The following is a 25350-nucleotide window of genomic DNA, read 5'->3' on the forward strand; positions in this document are numbered from 1 at the left end:
TGAGCAGGTTCTCAAGCTGTATGCCATTCTGCCCAGCTTTTCTATATGGCCCGTTAGATGAAAAACTGGCACACTGCCTCTCTCTTGTTACTGTTGAGGCCATATGGCTATGTATTAGTGACTCAGTTGTTTTGCTGGCCATCTACTTTGTTGAATGAGCAGTAGCAGAGTTATAGGAATATACTGCCTGTCCTCATTATTTGCGGGTGCTGATTTTGCAAACTCACTAAACTTTGTGACCTCAAAAATCTATATTCGCAGTGCTTTCCCCGTCATTCAGACATAGGCAGAGCAGTGAAAATTTTGAGTTGCCCAGTGAGCTTGTTCCCAGATAAGGTTGAACAAGGCAATACTCTGCCTTCTTGTTTCAGTTCTCATACTATTTTAAAAAAAAAAAAAAAAAATCCTTTTCAAGGTGTATTTAGTGCCACATTTGAGCTTTTGTCGGTGACTTCACTGTTGAAAATGGCCCTGAAGCATAAGGCTGAAATGCTGTCCAGTAGTGCAGGAAGGCTGTGAGGTCTCTGACAGTAAAAATACGTGGATTACATGAGCTTCATGAGCTTCCTTTGGTGATGAGTAACTGTGCTGTTGGCCATGAGTTCAGTGTTCACAAATTTAACAATAGGATAGATACATTCAGAAAAAGGAAATTCACCAATTGTACCTAGGCTGTTCCATCAAGTTCTAAAAAAACATCTGTAATGCTGTGGTAAAAGCAGCTCAGTTTGTGGATTCATAAGACAATGACTGACTTTTTTTTTTTTTTTTGACAATGACTGATTTAAAAAAAAGTGGACAGCCAAAGAAGTTGACAGTCACATTACTCGGGGTCAGGAAAATGTTAAATCTTTCTCAAGCAGTTTAAGTATAAAGAAACATTGTATATAATTGTAAAACATATATTAAATAAGCTATCTTCAAACAGAAACACACATAAGGTTACGGATGGATCAGTTGACAAAAATAAGCCAAAAGGCTCCCAAGAACCTAACCCTGGATTTCCCTAAGCAGTGGCTCAGGGTTCCCAGCAAATGCATAAATAGAACTATGGTGAATAACAAGAATCTGCTACACACTTTGCATGGAGCTCAAAGCTGTTTTCATTTTGAATGGAAGAAAATGTGACACACACTTCCTCCCTGAATGGGCTACCTTGTAAAAGTTGTAACTCATCATCCAGGACAGGTGCCACTAAGGATGGCCTAGCTACGTGCCTGCAGGCCTTTTGGGTGTATGCGTGTGCCATCGGGGTGGTGGAGTACTTTCACCAGAGAATACAGGCTTCAAGTGGCATTTGACCAGACACAAGAACATCCTTCCCTTTGACTTAGTGAGATTTAATATGCTGGAATTCTAAATGGTATTTTCCTTTTGTTCCTGTGCATCTTGCAGCGAAGTGATGATGATGACAGAAGCAGTGACAGGAAAGATGGGGCTCTAGAGGAGCAAATAGAAAGACTGCAGGAAAAAGTAGAATCTGCTCAGAGTGAACAGAAGAACCTCTTCCTTGTCATATTCCAGGTATCTTGGCTTGGGACACTGATAGGTTAAAAAACAATGTAGTTCTTTAGGCTTGAAAAATGTTATTTTTTTTAATCATAATACTTGAGCATTTATAAAAGTTTAAAATACAAAAATTTACAAAGGAAGTAAAAGTTCACTACTTGCAGGTAACCACATGGACCCCCTGCGTCTGTGGTATATACTTAGCATTCTTACGTGAGCATTTCTCCAAGCTTTCACAGAATGTTTGAGGATACTTTAAATACCTCTTATATTTAATTATTCCCAATTGTTGATCATTTTCCTTTCTGATGAACATTTTATACATACATTTCTAATTATGGCCTTAGAAGTAGTTGCAGAGAAAAATGACAGGCATAGTAATCTAGATATTAAAGGTGTTCGTGTATTATATAAAAGGATGTACGGACATTAGCCCTAGTCTGCCTTTCTAGACTGACAGGACTTATTGACTTAGGAAAGTTGGCAATGCACATCATGAAGACTGAGTGGAATAAGCAGTGCCTTTGAGGTTTCTTGATCAAAAATGTGATTGCTTTTTAAAGCATAAGAATTTTCCCTGTAACACTGCTTTACCTTTGTACCCCGTTTCCAGCGATTTATCATGATCTTGACTGAGCACTTAGTACGATGTGAGACTGACGGGACCAGTGTATTAACTCCATGGTATAAGAACTGTATAGAGAGGCTCCAGCAGATCTTCTTACAGGTTTGTGGGAAATTATGATTAGATAATAAACATCACTATTCTCAGCCACAAGGACTTTTAAAATAAAGTTTTAAAACTTAAAAAATGGTCGGATTTGTCAGGAGGTTTTGTAGTACTTGTAAGGAAGGCCCTTTTAATGTCCGTTTGCTCCTATTGCTCATCAGAATATTTAGGCTTAAATGGGTCCTCTATCATTCAGACTCTTAATTGCTGTTCTCTGGGTCTAGCCTGTAGAGATCTTAGTATATGCAAGTCGTACAGTCATGCATAGAAGAGATTTTCATTTTCTAACATTTTTCCTGCCACGTAGGCTCAACGGGTCAGGAATTGTCAGTGAGATAGATGAACTATTTTTAAGAGACAAAATGAAGTTTGGATTTCTTAGTTTATAGAATACTTACTAGAGAATTAGCCAGTGATGTTATCTTTTTGTAAAACAAAAATCTTAGATGCTCTAACCAGTAAAAGCAAAAAAAGGAAAATTATTGCAAAGTATCTTTTCTCATGTTTCAGCAACCATGTTTTTAATCCTCTTTCCTGGGTTTTTAATCTTGGAGCAGTCCCTGCCTGGGCTACCTTTAAAAAGTCCTACTATCTTTTGTTCTAACTAGCAGAGACCCAACTGAACCTAGTCTGTAATAGAAGCTGCTACTGCTTTGAAGCATGAATTACATTTATGTTGAAATCCAGTTCTGACCAGTTGTTTTTTCTAAGTTACTGACATCCTTCCCATTTTTATATCCCTCTTCCTATCTAGCATAACGACTTTTTTCCCCTATCCCTTCCCATCATTCCAACAACATGGGCAGGCTTCTGAGCAAAATGTTCTGCAAGATTGCTTACATGGTCTTTTTCCTAACCTAAAATCCCCTTTTTTGTGTCCACAGCATCACCAAATAATCCAGCAGTACATGGTGACCCTGGAAAACCTGCTCTTCACTGCTGAGTTAGACCCTCATATCCTGGCTGTGTTCCAGCAGTTCTGTGCCCTACAGGCCTAAGGGTCATTTTATTCCCCTGTCAAGATTTTTTTAAAATATCTCAAAATAATTTGTCTTATTTTTTGATGGTTTGAATGCTTGCTTTCTTGTAGCATCCTTTGACTTACTAAAGGGGGGTGGGGGGGAACAGTGAAGAATATAGCAGTGATCACCTTTGATTACCCCTACAGAGCAGAAATTCCCGACTGACAATGTGACGATGACCATAGGATGTATTATATATGTGACACATACAACTTTTCTGGTATTTTCTCCTTAAGGCACAAAAGATAAGTGATTTGAGGTATGTGAACACTAGAGGTCCAGCTTACAAAGTAGTATATAGAACTGGTGGGTTTACTATCAAGTAGCATAGCTTTTCACAGCTCATGGATAACCTAACATGGCTGAAATAAAACTCAAAATGTTTTTTAAACTTTGGTATTTCATGATTTATCATCTCAATCTACTTTAAAGTTGGTGGTTTCTTATTGAAGGTGTACTTCCCTCACTTGGAATTCTCCCACTCTTCAAAGTATCTTATTAATAAATGTTACTCAGAGTAGCACTACCCAAAATCTTTACAGTTATTTTCTAAATTAAACCACACAATTTCCAGGGTGCAGGCAGGTGTGGGAACTGTTACCTTGGAGCCATCTGGGCATCTCTAGTCTTGGAGACAGATTTGTCCAAGGTCCACTAGTGAAGTACATGCTACAGTGGAAATAGAAGTAGCTAGATTGGCTAAAACTTTAAATTATATGTAGGTTTGGATTTTCTTTCTACAGAACTTGCTTTAAGTTCTGTAGAATTACTAATTCTTGAGCCTGTTTCCTATGTGGCATTAAAGTTTAACTGAGATAATAAGAGTGCACATAAAATAATATGCAAGTATAAGGGATTATCTGACATTGCCAGTTGCTGACATTTTAAGGCCTCACTAAACCTTAGGAAAAATTCAACAACCCCACAACTGGTAAGTAGTTTTCCTGTGCGTTTGTACAACATAGGTATTGTTAGCTTATTACATCATAAATTTAGGATGCATTAGCATTTTTTGTATTGTTATCCAATCTCTTTGGTTTATATCACAGTGGCTATAAAATATAGTCCACTCAAGAAATAAGAATTCCTAGGTTTTTTAAATACCATATCATTTAAAACAAAAAATTATTATTCACAGAATTAAGGGTGCATATGGCAAGGTACTAGCAAAAAAAGGGACTAAAGCCCAAGTTCTTGTCTAAATATTCTTTTGGTTTCCTTCATCCCACAGTTATCAGTTAGACATGGCTCTTGTCCTCAAGATCCCGAAAGGATAACTAGTTAAGGTTTGGGTAATCTTGTAGTCCTGTCCCAGTGTCCTGCAGAATTTGGCTAGTTAAACCTGCTTGATCTGAATTCTAGAGGGATTTTTCTCTTGGGTCCTCTCATGTATAGTATTGCTTCCAACAAGAATTCACTGATGTGACCCTACTCTCTACAGTTGGCAGCTAAGTTTATGAAAAAAAACTGGAAGTTGAATTTTGAAAAAGGTGTAGGAGCAAAAACATTCAGCAGCTGCTTTCCCCACTAAAGACCTCATACAGACAAAAGAATAGCTGGTCACTACTGTACCTTGCAAACAAATCAATATTCTGTTAAATACTCTATCAATGCCATTTAATATTTTTCCCATTTTAACATGTCTTTTGTCAAAGTGAACATATGCTTTGTTTTTCCTTGATTGTAAATCTCCCTTCCAGGAACAATTCAGGCAGTAGTTCATATGAAAGTAAGTTTACTTGCTCTTCCTGGAAACTAGTAGTTTGTTTTGTTGTAAAATTTACTAATCTGTAAATATACCTGAAAATGAGAAATGAGGAACATGCCAACCTGGGTTGAGCACATTGGGCTGTTGGTGTTCTCTGGATAGGAGATTATCTTAAATTGATGAAAGAGTGAATAGAAGCATATCTGAAACTAGACAAATCTAGAATTATACTGTCCTGATGAGAATATGTGCTCATTAACAAGCTGCTATTGTGTGCCACGTGCCACAGACTCACCATATTTAATCCTTAGAAACCATCCCCCTGAGTGACTATGCCCAGCCAGCAGATAGAAAGGCCCACAGCTAAAAAGTGGAATGTGAACCACCTAGGTCCTATGGCTCAACGGCTCTTTATCTCCCACACAGTTAATATTGTTGTCAGCTACCTAGACCCTCCTTACTCTGTTGTCATCAAGCTGGAAGCTTTCTTGTGGTCCCAGGATGGTCTTGCTGCCCATTCTGAATCAATTTTTACAGAATCAATAATTTAAAAAAAAAAAAAAACTGGCTAATATAGTAAATATTTCTATACTGAATTCTCAGAACAATTAGTAATTACAGTCTCAAGCCTATTTGAGTTGGACTTGTTTGGACTTGCCTGCCTTCAAGCATAATCTCCAGAATTGATCTGGAAAGGAAAATGAACCTATTTCTTCTGCTTGTAGCAACAGGACTAAAAAAAGCGGTAAAGAACAACTTGAAAATACCCAGTTTAACTTGAACAAGTTTTGTAATAATAAAAATAATGCACAGACCTTGTAATCAAGCACAAATCCTCTTACTAGTTCTAACTACCTTGTAATCCTTTTGACAAAACGGTCAAAACTGACTAAGCCTGTTCCAGATGTTTGGGGCAATGTCTGTCGGGTGTAGGTTATCACTTCCTTTAGAAATGCTTAGTAAACACAGAGGTTATCTTCCCTCCCAGGATTAAAGGAGGATACCTGTAAGCCACTTAGCATCACACCTGCCCGGCCCACAGTAAGTGCTCTGTAAATGTTAAGTTAGGATAAACTTAGTACCTTTTTTGATCAATAGGAGACAATATGGCTGTTGTTCCATTTTAATCCAGATTTGAAAAGGGCCATATAGACACAGACATTAGGGCCTGTGGTAGTAAACCATAAGGATACAGAAAACATGATCAGACTGCACAACTCAATCGCTGCTGTTGGTCAAGACATGGCCAACAACGGCTCCCCACCCCCTCATGTGGAGACAGAGTCTAGAAGACTCGTTAGCCTCTGGGGCCCAGTATCTACCACCATTCGCGTTGTTTCCTAGGAGAAGAATATGTTTCAGCTGCTTCTGCCCTTCATAAAAGTTCTTCCTCCTAATTCCAGTCTAGGGTTGGGTTTGGCTTCTTAGTTCTCAATTTTAGTTCTAACTTTTGAACCTACTCAACCCCTCAGCTCCCATCCCTATGGTAGACCCAGTATTTTGCCCACAACCAGACCTGCTGGACTGTAACTGAAAATTGCTCTTAAGCCATAACATACAAATTTCTTCCTGAAGCATTATTTACACGAGTGGTCCATTCATCTGTGAACACTTGACAACTAGTCGGTCACATCTTCTCATATGTCAACTCATGGCCACACACAGTACATGTCTTCCGATACATGTCATCCTCTAGGTTTTCTTCTGGTCCATATTCATGCTGATGAGCAACTGTTTCCCTTTTCCACAGGCTGCTTCTTACTGCTCGCCGTAATTCTAAGAAAATAAACAAAAGCCAGTTTTTCAGTGATGCTATTCAGCTGAAACCCAAAATCTATGAAGTGTGTGTGTCTTCTATGAGGGACACCTGAGTGGCTCAGTGGTTGAGCCTCTACCTTCAGCTCAGGGTGTGATCCCGAGATCGGGATCGATTCCCACTTCAGGCTCCCCACATAATAATATAATAAATTATATAAGTCCCACTTATGCTTCTCCCTCTGCCTATCTGTGTCTCATGAATAAAATCTTTTTTTAAAAAATAAACCTAATAGGGTTTACATTAATTTTATAACAAAAATTGATTCTATAACATTGGCCAACTTGGCCTGTGAAGTTACTCGTTGGAGCTACGTGAAATGGGAGCTACAGAAATGGGTAAGTGGGTTAGAGGGACAGTAAAACAAATTCAGAAGATTAGTAAAAGAGGATTTAGAAAAATGGCATTTGTTCAAGCAGCTAAGAAAAATGCCATAGCAGGAAAGGAGCATTTCACAGTTGCGTGTGAGGGGCTGCTTCTATAAGCAAGATAACTAGAAAGCCAAGAACTCTGCTACTGTGCTGGTGTTTCATCTTAGAAAAACCATGTACCTGACTTGAAGTCCATTCAGTTCCTTATGAGAGCAGTATTTTAGGAGAGGGATTGCCAATTATTGCAAAGTACAACCTAAATATAAGAATCAAAAACAAGATCTGGAAAAGAACCATAGCTTTTATTTTACTTATTTCGCAGGTAGGGAAATGGAACAAAAATAGCATGTGACCTCAGGTCATTTATATTCCACAGTTTAGAACTTTCTCCACTGTGTCATGTTAAAATGTCAAAAAACACAGTTGAGGGGTGCCTGGGTGGCTCGGCTGCCTAAGGGTCTGCCTTTGGCTCATTAAGCTCAGCAGGGAGCCTGTTTCTCCCTCTCTTCTGCCACTCCCCCCTGCTTGTGCTCTCCCATGCCCCTCTGTCAAGTGAGTAAATCTTTTTAAAAACCAAATAAAAAATAAAATGTTGGATGCTTTGAAAAGCAACTGAGCCAATCACATTTTAAAAGTTCACACTATATTGCCTGAAGAAACCAAATGCTTAGTGTTAACTGGAAATTAACAAGCTAATAACTCCTCAGTTTCCAGTTTAATGAATAAAAAGCAACACTAATTGTTGACATTTTTCTTATTCTGATCTATCAAGTGCTGACAGCACTACCTAAGGAAGAGTGTTACATCTCAAAAATCACTGTACACCAAGTGATCACATATTTAATCCTCCTCATGATTAGTATCAAAATACTTGAATCTTTGTATTTCAGACTTTATTGTATCATAAGGATAAACAGAGGTAGCACTACCTGTTAGGCACTGTTCTAAGCACTTTATAAGCACATTTAATCCTCAAAGCCTTTGAGAGAAGTACAACTATCACTCAGTTTTAACATGAGAAAACCAAGGCCCAAAGAAGTGACAAACGTGCCTAAGGTCAAACCCAAAGGCCTGTCTAGCTCAGGTTCCTGTGACCAACCACTAAAGCTGGGCTGCTTTTTCCCCACTCACCTCCATGAGAAGCACTTCATGAGACCACTGTTTTCAAGCTTCAACATACATACCTCTAGACAGTTTCCAAACTAGAGGGAACATTGTGTTTTCCTAATAATCATCTTTATTCCCACATCTGTCACATTCTGAAGAAGTTAATTTTTTCTAGACATACCTGGAATGCCTTTTTACTTTTGATTTATTTATTTATTCATGAGAAACAGAGAAAGAGAGAGGCAGAGACACAGGCAGAGGGAGAAGGCGGCTCCATGCAAGGAGCCTGATGTGGGACTCGATTCCAGGTCTCCAGGATCACACCCTGGGCTGCAGGCGGCGCTAAACCACTGCACCACCGGGGCTGCCCTTTTCACCTTATTTTCTAAAGAAAAAATGAAATGTGCTGACCAGCACAGATGCCTCGTGGTTTCAGACGATGACAGGGAGAGGTCTCCTGTTTGAGTTCCAATACTTCCCTGATACAAGGTATCCTAGCCACGTTTCCTTTACTGAGAAAATGCTCTCAAAATCTTACTGCATCCCAGTCCCTGCTAAGCTAACCTCCACCTAACTTGAGTGTTATGTGAACTCAGGAAGAGGGAGAAGAAAACTATTTGCTTAACACTAGAATACAGACAACAAAATCTAGTTTGCTATCCATAATTGGTCATAATTGAACATGAGGTTTTTACTGACTTTATGGCTTTTTCTTCCCATCAAGAATAATGGTAAGAAATAAAACCATTATCTTTAGTATTTACTAGACACTCCTGGAAAAACTTATGCTAGGAAATGAGGAAGTACTAAAATACTGGTATGTTTACCATTTTCTTGCCTTCTTTCCCTTGAACACTAGTCCTAAAGCCATTAAGTATAGCAGGTAAAGCAGGCATCTGCGGTAGGGATGAGGGAGCCCAAGAAAAGTAAGGAGGCTCTCCCTACTGTGGAGGCCACTAGCAACAGTGATGGGAATTACATACTGGGGTGTCAATCAAATGACTACATTAAGGATAATACGAATCAGGTTTCTTCTCAATGTCAGAGAAGGGAGTTACAAGCAAGGAAAGAAAAAGAATGAGCCCTAAAATTCTGAATTTAGAACTGGGTATATGAGTGTGAACTCAAGGTGTTAATTTACAACACATGGGGCAGATATAAAAAAAAAAAAAAAACAGATACGCACATGTTTTGCGCTATAAAGTAGAAGTCCTCAACAATGAAGACATGGCAAAAAGGACAGAGGAGCTAGCTTACAGAAGATTCCTTTTGGCCCAAATCTTCAAGACATCAAAACAGGACAGAAATGAACCAAAAGCCATGGAGAAGAGCAGGAATTCATGCATCCATACCAATAATAAATACATGGCAGAGAGGATGCTGTAGAGTGCAGACTTCTAACTGGCTAAATGTGGAGAGAGCACTGAAGTTCAAAAACCATTTTTGCAAAGAGCATACTAAAGACTGGTTCAAACAAGAACCATCCATGAATAGATGCTAAATCTCAGGGGAGATGTTGAGGAAAAGCAAGATATTTGGCCCATAACCTTTTTTTTTTTTTTTTTTTTTTTTTTTGCTTATATAATAAAAAATAAGTAACGTTATTATGGAAGGCTGATGGACGTATGTGTCCAGATAGGATACCCTAAGAAATAAGTCACTGATGTACAACCTCCCTCCTGAAATGCATAATGTGACTCTAACCATTGTGAAGCATCAGAAAAGCCCCAAATGAAAAACATTTCTAAACAGGCAAGACGGGGAAAGGAAGAAACTTCTTCAAAAATGTCAATGTTAAAAGAGACAGGGGTTGTGGAAATATTCCAGAATAAAGAAATTTAGAAAGAGTGTACCTGGAGCCAAGCAATGCCTGATCCTAGACTGGATCCTGAGCTATAATGAAAAACTGCACAGGATGTTACTCGGCGAAGTAACAGAACTAGACTCTGGATGACAGGAGATAAAGATCTCACTACAACACTCTGGTCCTGCGAGGGACGCTGTTGCCAGGAAGCACGCACTGCAGCACTAGGAGTGGGGGAGGGATTGACGCGCAACCACCTCTTCAACAGCTCCGGCAAGTGTCACATGCAGAGTACAATGACACAACAGGCATCGTGCTAACAATAGATCAGTCTGGGGAAAAGATACAGCGGTGTCCTTTATATTATACTTATCTCTGCAATCTTATGGAACTTTCTGAACTTATCTCCAAATAAAAACTTAGAAAGTCAGGAGTTAGCTGGAAGGGGCCAAATGGGAGACCGTTTAAGTTTCAGAATGATGAACAGGATTGGACTATAATACCAATTTGAGAAGAAGAATCCATGAATCCAACTGATACTTGAAAAGCTCTTCCTAAAGGGAGTCAAATAATTATAGAAAGAATAACAGAAATAGAAAATCACCATTTCTATCCAGCCTAGTAACAACAGACTCGGGCAAGAATCATGCCCGTGTGCTAAAACCTATGAGCGAGACTTAAGAAAGAAGATGCTCGCTCACACAGTACCTAAGAGGACCCCACAGATTTCCTACTAATTACAAAGAGAGGGCACCTGGACAATGGGCAAACCTAGCAGACACCACCTCAACCGAGCCATCAGATGACACAGTAGGACTCTTAGCTGAGAGCATGTGCCACATGACACAGCCACATCACCTGGGAAGGACTCCTACCAAAAATGCCCAGAATCTACTTGTGAGGAAATAAACTGCTAATAAACCTAAATAAGGACGTTCTGCAAAACAGGTGGTGGTCTCCAAAAAAATAGTCCTAAAAGAAAACCGCTGAAGTCCTGAAAGAGTACAGACAGTATCACCTTTGAATGGCCCTTGGATCCAACAACTAAAAAGCCGTGAGGGACAGCAGAACGACTGGATGTCTAGGACACATCGGACAACGGCATTATGTTAATATTACATTTTTTTTTATTTTTTAAGATTTTATTTATTTATTCATAGACACAGAGAGAGAGAGGCAGAGACACAGGCAGAGGGAGAAGCAGGCTCCATGCAGGGAGCCCGATGTGGGACTCAATCCCAGGTCTCCAGGATCACACCCCAGGCTGCAGGCGGCGCCAAACCGCTGTGCCACCAGGGCTGCCCTAATATTACATTTAATCACAATGTTCTCAAGCAACTTTTAAATGGTCAACCGAGTGTGTGTGTTGTAAAAAGATGTGGCAAAATGTCACCATTTGGTGACATCAAGTTTTTAAATAAAGATGAGCGTTTTAAATTACTTCATTTAAGCCACTTAAAACTTTGGAAAGTAGAGGTCACGCCCTACTGCTGAGTGAGAAGAGGGAGGCAGAAAGGTCAGAGCCTAGACGTGGGAAAGACTCACTAGCCCTGAGAGCTCAGGAGCCCTGGGGTGGGATGGGGTGGGGTGGGGAGGGAAAGCCCCCCTTCCCGAGCCAAGCAGCACTGAAGTCTAGTGGAGCTAGAGAACAAAACAGCTTCTATTACAACCTCCTAGTCCTGCTGGTCTAGAATTTCACAGCACAGAAAGCTGTGGACTACCTCTGGGGAAATTTATAAAAATGTTCCTGCTAACCAGTCCTTGCTATGGATATCTTCAGATAGATATTTTTACCTGAAGTTGTTTTCCCCTAAATCCTTGTTTCAATGAAAAATTTATGCCACTCTAAAACTTGTATTTTATTTGCCTTAGTATCTTAATTTTGTAAAAGCATCAGCTTGTATTCAAAGAACCCCAAAGCTGTTTATGAGGTAAACTGATAGGACAAGGAGCTGAGAGAGACCAAACGTTTCTAAATATTCAATGGAAGGGCAGGAAGTTGTGACCTAGGGTGCCTCTTGTTAACTAGAGGAAAAAAAAAAAATAGAGGGGAAAAAAAAAAATCAGGGAGATTTCAAAAAACATGATGCTTTGATCTTATCTTGTCCTCCATAAACTGAAGCAGAGAAGCATGGAACTGTGTCCTTCAAACTCTACTGAGAGAAGCCTGAAAACAGTCATAAATATAACCACAGGCCCCACATATAAACTGTCCACACATTTAGAGCCCCAAAGAGGGCTTTTCCTACCCTCCTCTTTTGGGGGGAAAAGTGAATAGTAACAAATAGAAATAATTTTTCATCTTTAGAAGGCTTACCTCTGCCAGTACTAAATAAAAGAAAACGGAGTGTAACTTTAAAGAAAAGTCTTATCTTCACCTTATCTGTGGCGAGGCATGCAAGCCCAAACGTTCTGTGTATTTGTACCAAATGAAAGTTCTCTTCCAATAGCAGAGCCAGCACACACTGCATTTTTTTGAAATTCAGTTAAACTGAGCAGGAGTGATGCCATCATTTCTACTTCTGCCTTCTTAGATCTAAGAGATCTATAACAATATGAATTTGCTGACAATTCTTGTCTTTAACCTTTGTCTATATTTATACTTTATTTTTTTATATATAAATACTTTAATACTACTTATACTTAAATTTCTTCTGTAGTAAAACCAATTCTTTCTCAAGCAGATCACATTCTAAAAGCAGGTAAATGTAATCTCTTACCTTTCCATAGGAAGTAAGCTTTGTGTCAGCTTCTTTGTGGATCAAAATCAGAAGAACAAGAGGAACCAGGTTCCAATTTCTTTTCAACTAAAAAACTTTTAGACTTGCTTTTATTCCTCTCTGTTCTGAGCAAACTGCACGGTAAGCTCCTTGTTTCTAATCTCTACAGTGTCTACTCCACTCTCAGCCCTTTTTGGCCTAGTCAGGAGAACTGGAACATGTTCACCAACCTCTAAAGTAAACCAACAAGAAGAAGCCATAATTAAAGAGGGTACCGTGTTGACCTCTGCACATGAAACACCAAAGACAGGGGAGTATTGTTTTTACAACAGAGAGCTCTCAGGTTCTCATATGCAAAGGAAAAAGAAAAACACCACTCAGAAAAACTTCCTCAAAAAGACATGCTTCATTCCAACAAGAAAGGAACTCAATTAAAGAAACCAGTGTCAAGGGTCCAGAAAAAAATTCAGGGCAAATTTGAACTCTTTAAGGAAGAGGGAAATCCATAGTTTTATCTGGTGATTAATAGCAGCAATGTAATACCATGGGGAAAACAGCCAGTTATATTTGAGTTAACATTTCCTTAAGCTAATACCTATAAAAATTACATAAATCTTAAAAGAACTGTTCTATTTATACTAATTTGATCTATAGGATTATCTTAAGTTTTATAGAAAAAGTATAAAACAGATGCTATAATCTTTTACTATTAGTCGAATTATAAGAACTTGGCCACATTTACATGATATCTTGACCAAATTACAGAAATAGTATCTAAATACAAATTACATATAGTCCCCCCATTTTAAAGTATTTCATCATTTTGTAGGTCTAAGTCTCCAATTCTTTATCCATTTACTACTGTTTGCACCAAAATACCATCAGAAAAGTGACTTTTAGAGGCAGCAGAGAGGGAAGAGTGGAGGCAATGCAGGTAGTTGGAGTTACCAAAAACCCCAGCCTGGTCTGTAATTAGTCTGTCACTCTGCCCTCCCCTCTCAAGCCCAGTAAGAAGCTTCTGTTACTTTATCCTTCGAGGCTCTCCTTGATGCTGGAAGAAGGGAGGGCTGAGCTAAAACATGAGGTGGAACATAATGTAATAAAAGATGAAAGGAAAGGACCAAACTGAAAAGAAATCTTTCCAAAGCCTCTCAGTTGGTCCTTGCACGTGTTCTCAGTGACGGTACGGCAGTGGCTCATCTAGGGAAGATTCTTCAATGAAAGGCTTTTACATGGCAGTTTGCTACAAGAAATCTAACAAAGCCACAGAAGTGTGCTTACCCCCCAACTCAGGAGCTGAGGTCTTAGATAACTCTAACTTCTATAAAGATGTGTTGTGTGTAAGGATGTTTATCATGAGGTTTTGATAAACTTTATAAATGTCCAACAGTGCTTCCATTTTTATATGAAATATTTTTAAAGAGTCATGCATAGGAAAGAACTAGACAAACTGACACTAAGACATCACTACTGATGGTCTCTGGGCAGGAGACTACTACAAGTTTGGACTTTCCCAACTTTTCTGCACTGTACATGAATTAATCTTATAATGAGAAGACGAAAAAAATACCCTCACAAGAAGAAACAAGGCAGGCTGACACTCAATTTTTGTTTTAATACATCTGAGCTATCTTCCAAAATCTCTTCTAAATCCTAAACACCTAAGCAAAATTATTTATTCTGGCTAAAACACTCATTTTAAATGGATATGCATAAGCCTGTACATACATAAGATACATGCTATCCATATACACCCTACACCACACTGGGACTCTACAATTACCATATGAAGAACACTAGTGTCTACCATGTAAGACTCTTTCCAGGGATTCTGTGATCTAGCACAGAGGGCTCTTACTGCTCCACCACTATCACGGTACTGATCACACTCCAACAGGATTTTAGGTTTACTGGCCTTTGTCTTCTGACTAAGCCTGACTCCAGCACTTATGTTAGCACAGTGTCTAGAACACAGTGGACACTAATTACCGGACGCACTGATGGACAGATGAATGACTACTTGCACATATGCATACACAAATGGATGGACATAAAAAGAGATAGATGGAGAAAGGAATGGATAGACAAATGTATGGACAGAGGAATGAATGTACCAATGGAGATGTTCAGTTATGAAAACTTGCTTTCAGTCCCACCTCGCTAATATCTATGTAACAAGTCACTCTACCCTTCTAGATCTTTTATTCACATATAGAAGAAAAATGATTAGACTCGCTGATGTGAGAAGACTCCCTCTAGCCACTAAATTAGAGGACTAACAGGCACAATTTTTGCATTTTAAGCAATTAAGTTTGCTGGTGGATGTCCTTTTCATAACCTTGTTAGTCATATGATGCCATGAACTGATACCAAATCCTTGACCAAGGATATCTGTCTGATCATTGTTCCTATATAAACACATAATTCACTTTGAGAGGAGGACTTACACACTTTTTAGAACTACAGTACTCTGAGGTTTGCACTGAGAGCCTTAAATACCAACCTACTGAGAGCAAGCTTTGTCTTTTCTTTCTTCAGTCTATTGAAAAACATTCCAATCTACTGGTGATAGATCTTTAAACAAGAACAACTTGTTTAGCTAAAGTCTGTCTGCAAGTCAATAAAATACAATCCTTCATGAGATCAATGTAACCACTTTTACTTTTTTAAAGATTTTTAAGTAATCTCTACACCCAATGTGGGACTCAAACTCCCAACCCCAAGATCAAGAGTCTCACACTCTGCCAACCAGGCCAGCCAGGTGCCCCTCCACTTACCTTTTACTTTCTTATCAAATTTCTTCTGTTTCATTTTCTCTCGGTTTTCCTGTCGAGCTTCCTTTGCTTCTTCTAATGCTTCCTGACTACCCCACACTTCAAGAGATCTCTTCACAATCTACAACACAGAATCCAGATTTAATAAGCCGTGATTCAGTCGTTAAGTATTATAAAGTCATAATGATTAAATCCATGGACACCAAAACGTGATCTCACTCAAGGGCAATTTTATAAGTATTTGAAATTTTTAAGAGATTTTTTTAAAGAGTGCTAAGAAACAGCTTTAGTAACACCTCTATCTAGGCCTACAGGACCTTCAGTAAACATTTGCTCAGACTCTAAGTACAAGAGTCTTCCTCTAACTGCTTCTCTGCTACATTGTTTCCACATGAATCCACAGAAGTACCAGCAGTCAGTGGGTCTGATGAGTTTTGTCACACTCACCTAAAAATCTGCAGACCAATTAGCCACAGCCCATCTCCACATGAGATCATTTCCAAAAACCTCTCACTGCGGAGAACCAGTCCAGACTGCTCCACTCCTCCCCGGTCTCTTACTAATTTCTGGTCTTTCGGGTATCATCTTTTTAAAAAAAAAAAATAACTCTGGTACCTGAATGACCTAAAGTATTTATTCTAGTTTTAAAACTTTGCATTACAATCTCTTGACTCTTTATACTTATTTACATTTAGATTAACACAGGTACAAAGAATTATGCTCAGGACCTCTCAACAAGAGAGCCAAACTCAAATTTCTTCCTAATATAATCAAGTGATATACTGGCATTTCCTAAATTCTAAAACATCACATTTCCAAACTTTAACACCCTAAGGATGCCACCATAGCAGCAAACTGCTTACTGGTGCTGTAACAGCTGAATCAAAAGTATGTCAGAATTGGACTCTGAATGCAAAGAAGTATAGGACTACCTTAATAAATCTGGTGTACCTGCCTTTCCTATTTATGTATGCACAAGCAGGATATATAGAAAAAAAAAAAAAACCTCTAATAACTCTAATGGCACTATTTCAGTAAGTATAAAAGCTCCAAGTGACAAATAAGCATTGGGTTGGCATTTTTTCATTTTGACTGATACATAAAATAATGGTGAATCTTTTTTTTTTTTAATGGTGAATCTTCTAATTGACAGGGTCTAAGGTTTAATAAAATTCAATAAATGATTGGTTTTACAATGTAGTTTCTTAATTTTATTTGAAGCTACTGGGATTTTCTAGTATTTTCCAATTAACCTGCTCTAAAGCAATGTCTATCAATATATTTTTATATAATGGCACAGAAATATAACGTCTGTAGTGCAGGAGACTGTGACTCAAGGGACTCACACTAAGTGGGTAACCAACTCTGCATATCACCACAACACAAAAAGGTGAGAAGAGCCAATCTGAGACACAGAAGAGTTACATGGACACTTGACACGGTTCCAGAGGAGTATTTCCCAAGTGAAGTTAGATTGAGGCATTTGTGAAGTTCCTGAAACTTTCTAGGATTTTCATTGGAGGGTGTGGGTGGGTAGGGAAATGGGGTCCAACTTAGTTCCCAAGTTGTACTAGTAACATTACCTAATAGTAATTTATTTGCTCCAAAGTACCACACCAAAATGTGAAACCAGATGTTATTAAATGTCATTACACAGGACTATGACTCATTTGTAAAACAACACAGGAAGCAAAACTAAGCTAATTATAACTAGTTTACCATTAAAACTTCACCTGACCAAGGGCTTAAAATGACTGATTATAATATAACAGATCAGAGACCTGTAATTTTAGGTAGAGTTTCATATCACCCCATTGTGAATGATGAGGATTCTTCTTAACAATAAATTTCAGCGGTGGTTCTCTTTTCTCTAAATCACAGTCTTTCAGAAGATATTCTTGTTTGGCTTCTGTTTTAGTTATGAGCTTGTGTTTATCATCAGCATCTCTGAAAACAAATCAAGTCCAGTACTATGTTAGTTATTTTAAATAAACTAGGTTTTCAAACAGTCTAACAACCTAGGGGCATGCATGACAAAACATGATTTTAAAATAGTTTTCCTTCAACTCATGGTCAAGTTAGCAGCATAAAAAACGTAACAGAAAGACCCTAGTCCAGTAACCAGCATGTCAATACACAGGGGATCCTGAGCAGCCGGAGGAAGAGGACGGTTAGGAACCTGCTACCAAGAGATGGTAGACCCACCAGGCCCACAGCAAGAAGGAAGACGGATCTATAGCTGAACCAGGGCCATCCTTCCTATTTATGTGGCATATCATCACTGTGATAAGCACAAGCTTCCTATGTTTCTTTGGCAAAATGGATACCATGGAAATTTTAGTAAACACCCAAAACAAAAATCGTAATTGCTAAGAATTAAATCCAAATGGATCTAATTATTGTTTTGCCCTAAACCTTAAATGCAAACATTAAACTTTAGCAATTGAGAACGTTGTCTGAAATAAGTACCTGCAGTTATCACAAGTTGCCAGATCAAAGTGACTCATAAGGTAAGAATCCATAAATTCTTTACCACATTCTTCACATATGGCATAATCAAATTCCATAACAGGTCCTAAAGAAATAAAGGTTAATTCTTTAAGTTTCCTTTTCTGTGATTTAGAACATATTTTCTCCTATCTTCAGTTTATCAGCATATACTTTATAACTGACACAAATATATTTACATAAAGGACAAAATCATGTATTTTGTATTGCTGCTGTAACAAATCATCATAAATCTTCTGGCTAAAATAACAGAAATTTATTAGCTTAGAGAGCTGTAGTTTGTAAGTCTGACATGAGTCTTAGTGGGCTGCATTCCCTTCTGGAAGTTTTAGGGGACAATCTATTACCATTTTCAGCTTCTAGAGGCTGCTTGCCTTCCTTGACTCATGACTCCCTTCCTCCATCTTCCAAGCCAGCAGTAAGAGCTTCTCACATCACTCTGGCTTCTTACATAATCACACCTCCCTGGGACTCTCTCCTGCCTTTTACTTTTAAGTACCTCTAAGTACACTGGGCCCACCTGGATAGTAGAGAACAATCTCTCACACATCTCAAGGTCTTTAACCTTAATCATATCTGCAAAATCCCTTTTGCTAAGTTGAGGTAATATACCACGGGTTCCATGGCAATTAGAATATGGACATCTTTGGAGACCATTATTTGCCTACCACCATACTGTTGAGAGTACAAAGGAGGTGAGTCCCAGAGTAGAAGGGAGGGGAGGCGGCTGCCTACAGACAGAGAAGATGGGCACTAATATAGAACATGGAAAGAGCAAGTCAACACTAGGAGAGACAAAACAGAATTCACTTACAAATGGGAAATTTTCTCCCCTCCATTTCACCCTACCATCACCATAAACAGCAATACACTGATCTCAACAATGAGACTGTAAACTTGAGGGTGGACATTATATTTAGCTATATATCCTCAACTCCCAGCATACAAAAAGTAAAGCTCAATTTTTTTTTTGAGGACTTCAAATACCTAGCTAAGGATCTTTATTCTATTAGTCTGAAAGTTTTATTAGTAAATCTTTAGGATGATTGTTACTGCCAAGCCCCAGCTCTGAGAACTGCCACAACTCCCAGTGGCAAGGAGAGTCATCAATTGTTCACAACTAGTTCAACACATTCCTATCACTGTCTTCCCTTACCTACTTCCAACACAACAAGGTCAGTTAAGAGTCTACCACCACTCCCTTCATTCTACTCATCTCCAAACTCTAACAAAAATATCTCTCTTCCTTATAAAATATTAGCAAGGTGTAGCTACAGACCACAGGAAAATTAAAAATACAGTCAAAATTAGAGCTTCAAAAACTCCATTACTAGAACGTGTTAGAGTGGAGAAAAACCATGGTCTGAAATACCAATTAGGAGACTACTGCATAGTATTTTTTTCTTCCATTACAATTTGCAATTTTTTTGCCTTTTTTTTTAGTTCAATTCATTAACATATAATGTATTATTAGTTTCAGAGGTACATTAACATATAATGTATTATTAGTTTCAGAGGTAGATATGATTCATCAGTCTTTTATAACACCTGGTGCTCATCATATCACATGCCCTCCTTGATGCCTGTCGCCCAACTACCCTATCCTCTCACCCCCACCCTTCCATACTGCATAACATTATTAATCAAGTCATAAAATATGCATTTTCCTAATTTTAGAAGTCTTTATAATGAAAAAATTTAAATGTATAGAATAATGATTTTTCTACTCCCATCACTCCCTTTAAATTTACCATGTGGAAATTGGCAGGCTACTGCTAGAACCTTCCCTCCTCACCATTCATTCATTCACCTACTTATTTGTTATTGATACAGACTCACAGATCCTATTTTTTCCAATGGCATATCACTCAGTAGTGTCCTTAATTACTTTGGTGCTCAAACTGTCTCAGATTTGGCCAGCCAGGAGCCCCTTCAAGCTGCATAACATACTTGTATGTATGTATACACTGTATAACTGACAGTGTATTAGTTTCAGATGTCTAACATAATGATTCGATATTTATATATATTGTGAAATTATCCCAATAAGTAGTTAACATCTGTCACCATTCATAATTCACAAAATCTTTCTTATGAGAACTTTTAAGATCTACTCTCCTAGCAGCTTTCAAATACACAGCATGATAATATTACTAGTCAACATCCTCATGATTTATTTTACAACTAGAAGTCCATATCAATCACCTTCACCCCCGCTTGCCCTTATCACCTTCCTAGTGATTCTGATGAACCTCTGTTCTAGATTATAAAAGCATTTGATAGGCTTTGCTTTATAGGCAAATGACCCATATAATTTAATGGTCTGAATAATTTTTATTTCTCTCAGCTATGTGGAAGCTCTTTAAAAATGAACAAAAGTTGATGGGGGGGGGGTGCCTGCGTGGCTCAGCTAGTTAAGCATCTGACCCTTGATTTCTGCTCACGTCATGATCTCATGGGTCTTAGCCCGCGGCGGACTTCATGATCAGGGTAAGGAGAGTCTGCTCCTCCCCCACTCTCCAAAATAAATCTTTAAAAAAAAAAATGATAGAAAATATCAATCTGGCCCCTTGTTTTTTTCTACCCACATAGGTCAGCCACATAAAGTTGTACAAGCCCCCTTGTGCAAAGGCATCTGGCCAGGGGGGCAAACAGTGGCTAAAATGCAATCTATGACCACTATGTAAGCCATGAAGCCTGGCTCAGGCTTAGTCAGCCCAAAGAATGAGGGCCTTTTCTAACCTATCTTCCAAAGGGGACACTGTTGAAGGAAATAATCAAGAGGACATGATGGCCAGCTGACCTATGAGGCGGATCTGGGCAATCCAAGACTCCTCACCGTCTACCTTGTTCTTGGAATGCTCATTCTGTCCACCAGCCCCACAATAGGAGCTGTTCCAAGGACAAACCTTGAGAGAGTAAGGTGTCATTGAGGCCATCTGACCCGAATATGCAACTGAACCCAGTTAAGCCTCTGTATTAGGCATCATTAAGATTTGGCAGGTGGGTTCAGAGTCTACTCATCTTGCAGCCACCAAAGACAAGCCTCATAAGTGCCCTTGCTAATTAAAGCTGCCACCTACCAATCTGGAGTGGCCAACTCCTTCAGCCTCTTGCCTGCTGTGTATCAGGCCAGTTTGCAAACCAACACACACCTTTCTAACTTCCACAAATTCACTATCTGCAAGCAGTAGCCACAGCATCAATGTGTGAATTAACAGCCAATGCCACATGTATACCTTAGTTAACCAGGAAGGCATTACAATAGGTTATCAATAAATATTTGTTATGTGATCTGTTCAATGAAAGTATAGGCTTTATAGCCCACAGCTGAGTGCAAAATCTGCAGACAAAAGTTACAATGAGACTTCATATCCATAAAATCATAGGGACTTTAAAGGTCTTTAATTCAATGCCTTCCCTTCCCATCCAAGGCTTCTGTAATATATCCTGATCAGGTCTTTCAATCTCTGAACTCCTTCAATGCTTTGCTACTTAGAGGCAATTCACTTGGTTAGGATATTTTTCCATTTCACAGAGTCACCACGAGACTCACATGATATATGTGCCAACATTCTATTCTATATATGTGCCACAGTGCTAAATATATGCACAGTATTCCTTCATTATACTGGGCTGAGATCTCCCTCACTGTATTGTAATTGTCACCCACTGCTCCAGGTTCTGCCCTCCAAAGCAAATCATAAGTATAATCTCTCTTCCACAGAGAAACATTTCTTACACGTGCAGGCAGTTAAAAGTGTTCTCTAAGTGAAACCTACCCAGTTTTGGCAACTCCTCCTCACATGTCAATTTGAAGACATCCATTTTGACCAACCTATTCTGGACACTATACACTTGTCAATATCCCTCTTAAATATGGCATCCAAATTGAACAAATATTTTAATCCTTCCGGTCTCAGCTTCTGAAAACGTGCAATAGAACAGGACTCTCATCTACCTCGATGAACATATAACATTTCTGTTGCCACAGCTAAAACTAAAATAGGTTTTTTAAGCTTCCCCAAGGATAAATATATATATATACATATATATATATATATATATATATATATATATCCCTCCAAACTAATAAAAGAATGTCCTAAATTTTATCTCTTGGGTTCTGGCTTTTCATTTCACCCTATCAAGACAACTGAGTATACTATTAGTTAATAGATTGGCTGTCCCTGCCTATTATAAAACAACAGCATCAACCCTAAGTACACAGACTACAAGTTAATCACTGCCAAATCTCTTTAATTTTTAATCTACTAGCAAAACTGCCAAAGTGCATTCCTCTTACAAAGCTGACCTGCTCACTGACAAGTATAGCATTATTTAACATCAACTTACAAAGAGTTATGCATGTTACTCAAAATGACCAATCTAGATACCTAGTTTCTGAAAATACACTCTACCTGGTTGATGGATAACTTTTCCAATTTTATGTTCTTCTTCTTCTTCTTCTTCCAGAATGAAGCCTCCTCCTGTGTCAATGATTTTCGGGGCTGCTTTTACATTAGCCATACCTATGAAAAGTAAGTAAAAGTGGTCAATGGCTTAACTAGGTAAGCCCATATGTTCCTTTGTGCATAAACAGGTTAATATATATCAAGCAAGACAAGGATGTCCACTATTAACACCTCTACCCAATATTATACTGAAGGACCCAACTAGTGCACAATGGTAAGAAAATAAAATGGGCATATAGGCTGGAAAGGAATAAAAACAGTCTTTATCCACAGATAATGTGATTATGTATGTAGAATATCTACAAGAATCTACAATCAGAACTGAGAAATAACATCTAGGAAGAGGTGTAACACCTCTACAATGCAACCACCACTTAGAATAAAATCAAAGACCTAAATATAAATAGAGAAATATATCACATACAGATTGGAAGCTTCAGTATCATATTTGGTGCTGAGATTTGTCTTCAGTATTTTTATTTCAGCCTACTGTAAGATTTTCATTTTATGTCTGCGCTAGCACATAGGCTAAAGCACATAGGAAAAGACTGAGAAGTTGCTTAGAATGTGGTGCTAAGGGCCAGGGGAAACATCCAGGCAGAGCAGCAGAGAGAAATGGGGCTTTGTCTTGGCATGACTGAGCATTGTTCAGTATCTTGCTCAAGTTATGGGCTCGACTACTCCAGCTGGTCCAAACCGAACTCCTTGAAGCTCAGCAGGGTGTATACCATGTTACAGCATAGTTCAGTTCAGTTCTCAGATAAGTGCCCTAACAGAATATTCAGCCTGCCTTGCTTTGCATGATCAGAAGTTTAATACTATGTTCTTTTTTGCATCCATTCCACAGCCATTTAGTACAGATCTACAAAGCTTGGTGAAATCATGAGTATGAATTAACGCAAATGAACAACTTTCGTCCTGACTCTAGAACATCTCAAGTTGAGAAAGGAATTTTTTTAAAAAGTTTTACTTGGGGATCCCTGGGTGGCTCAGCGGTTTAGTGCCTGCCTTTGGCCCAGGGTGCGATCCTGGAGACCCAGGATCGAGTCCCACGTTGGGCTCCTGGCATGGAGCCTGCTTCTCCCTCTGCCTGTGTCTCTGTCTCTGTCTCTCTCTCTATTAAAAAAAGAAAAAAAAAAAAGAAAAAGTTTTACTTATTTATTCATGAGACACACAGAGAGAGAGGGTGGGGGGCAGAGACACAGACAGAGGGAGAAGCAGGCTCCATGCAGGGAGCCCGATGTGGGACTCGATCCCAGGACTCCAGGACCACGTCCTGGGCTGAAGGCAAGTGCTAAACCACTGAGCCACCCAGGGACCCTGGAGAAAGGAATTAAAAAAAACAAACTAGAAAACAGGATGAAACCAGAACTCTCCAAAGTAGCTAGAATTGGCAGATCCAGTGTCAGTATGAATATCAAGACATGCTATCAGCTCCTGTCATTTTTCTTTTCTTCTGGCTGATGAAAAGGGGTAGTAGATGACACAGCTCTAAAGTACGCTCAACACAGTATAGCATGTAGCTTTAGGAACAGGTGTACTTCATGTCATAGAGGCAGTCTTGAAAAACTGCATGTCCACCAAACTATTTTAGGTGCCCAAAGGAAGACGACAGTGCAAAGTTATAGGACATAAAGGTACCTACATGAAAGACATGCAGTCAAGGGCTGCCCTAAGAAAAGGGGGCGGGGGGGATAAATTTCAGACAGATGTAACAGACGCCTGGCACAGAAGCAGTTGGTGGCAGGAAAAGGCCAAGAAGCCAGTATGGGACGGGATGCGCTCCATTCTAGTCCTGATTAGCTTGTGAACCCGCCGCGATGAAACCGGACAGGCAGATCCCTTTCCTTCTCTGGTCCTCAGTAAATCACCGCTCCCCAACCCTGCCCTGATTATCTCCAAGTTAACAAGTCAGCTAACTCGAGAGATGGGAGTCACAGCAGGTGCTACCCTAGAGAGCCTCACGAAGCCAGTCGCTCGCGTCCGTTTGCCCGCGGTGCCCGGCACGTAGCAGGTGCAGGATCCCAATACGCGCGCAGTCGCCTTTTTGGTGACGGGGATGAACCCGGGGGCGGTGCGGGGTGATCCCCGAAATGGGCCACGAGCCTGAACGCTCTATATGCGAGGCCCACCCCTGGCCCTTGGACGCGCAGCGGGGCCGGAAAGGGAAAGCTAAGGCGCCGACCGACAGCCCGACTGCCCGACACCGGCTGGGACGCCCCGACCGGTGAGGGCGGCCGCATCCCCCAACCTCAGCGGGGAGCGGGGCCACCTGGGTGCAGGGAGGAGGCCCGGGCTCCAGCGCTTAACCGCTGGCGCTCTGGGCTCCGCGTCGGCCCTGGGAGCGGCCTCCCCCGCGCCGGAGGGAAGGGGCAGGCGCCGCCAGGGCCCAGACCTCCGGGAGCCGCAGCCGCCGTCGCCGGGTAGGGCCGGGCCGCCAGCCGGGCCTGGCGCAGCATCAGCGCCCGCTGCCTCTTCCGCTCGATGCTCGCCCGCACCGAGGCAGGCAGCTCCGCCGGCGGTTCCGAGGCCGCCGGCTCCGGCGAGGGTCCCCCGGCGGCCGCCATCTCCAGACGCCCCGGAGAGCCGAGGCTCCGGCCCCGCGCACGCGCACTGGCGCCGAAGCCCGCCCAGCGCCCGGTCAGGACGCCGGCACCGCCTCCCGGGCGACTCCGCTCGGCGGCCGCTGAGAAGGAGAGCGCCTGCGCGACCTGAGGCGGCTGGGGCGGGGCGGGAGGAGGGGGCGGGGCGGGAGGAGGGGGCGGGGCGGGAGGAGGGGGCGGGGCGGGAGGAGGGGGCGGGGCGG

At 40.3% G+C, this 25350-nt stretch overlaps 2 protein-coding genes across 4 annotated transcripts in view; one reads left to right on the forward strand and one right to left on the reverse strand.

The window, feature by feature from the left end:
* NCBP1 (nuclear cap binding protein subunit 1) overlaps positions 1-3652 on the forward strand; it is a 37411-nt gene extending 33759 nt beyond the window's left edge. For both annotated transcript variants that reach the window (XM_077912624.1, XM_077912625.1), the window contains 3 exons: positions 1396-1524; positions 2123-2236; positions 3124-3652. In XM_077912624.1, the coding sequence (XP_077768750.1) occupies positions 1396-1524; positions 2123-2236; positions 3124-3237 (357 nt within the window). In that variant the 3' untranslated portion in view covers positions 3238-3652. The remainder of the gene's footprint in view (positions 1-1395; positions 1525-2122; positions 2237-3123) is intronic.
* On the reverse strand, positions 3319-25126 carry XPA (XPA, DNA damage recognition and repair factor). Of its 2 annotated transcripts, none has more exons than XM_077912631.1 (6): positions 24940-25126; positions 22491-22601; positions 18031-18136; positions 17343-17508; positions 15565-15682; positions 3319-6745 (listed from the first exon to the last, which is right to left on the reverse strand). In XM_077912631.1, the coding sequence occupies exons 1-6, from the start codon at positions 25109-25111 to the stop codon at positions 6597-6599; spliced, it is 822 nt and encodes a 273-aa protein (XP_077768757.1). In that variant the 5' UTR covers positions 25112-25126; the 3' UTR covers positions 3319-6596. The 2 variants fall into 2 exon arrangements, with proteins under 2 accessions (XP_077768757.1, XP_077768758.1); XM_077912632.1 differs by lacking the exon at positions 3319-6745 and adding an exon at positions 12771-13019.
* Positions 25127-25350: the final 224 nt, after the last annotated feature.

Source organism: Canis aureus, chromosome 10 (genome assembly GCF_053574225.1).
Source record: "Canis aureus isolate CA01 chromosome 10, VMU_Caureus_v.1.0, whole genome shotgun sequence".
NCBI classification, from domain to species: domain Eukaryota; kingdom Metazoa; phylum Chordata; class Mammalia; order Carnivora; family Canidae; genus Canis; species Canis aureus.

Excerpts from the sequence above, each read along its gene's own strand:
- XPA (XM_077912631.1), bottom strand. The coding sequence starts at position 25,111 with ATGGCGGCCGCCGGGGGACCCTCGCCGGAGCCGGCGGCCTCGGAACCG. Across the intron at positions 17,509-18,030 it reads GCAACTTGTGATAACTGCAG|AGATGCTGATGATAAACACA; the intron begins GTACTTATTTCA and ends ATTTGTTTTCAG. Across the intron at positions 6,746-15,564 it reads ATTTGATAAGAAAGTAAAAG|AATTACGGCGAGCAGTAAGA; the intron begins GTAAGTGGAGGG and ends TTATTTTCTTAG.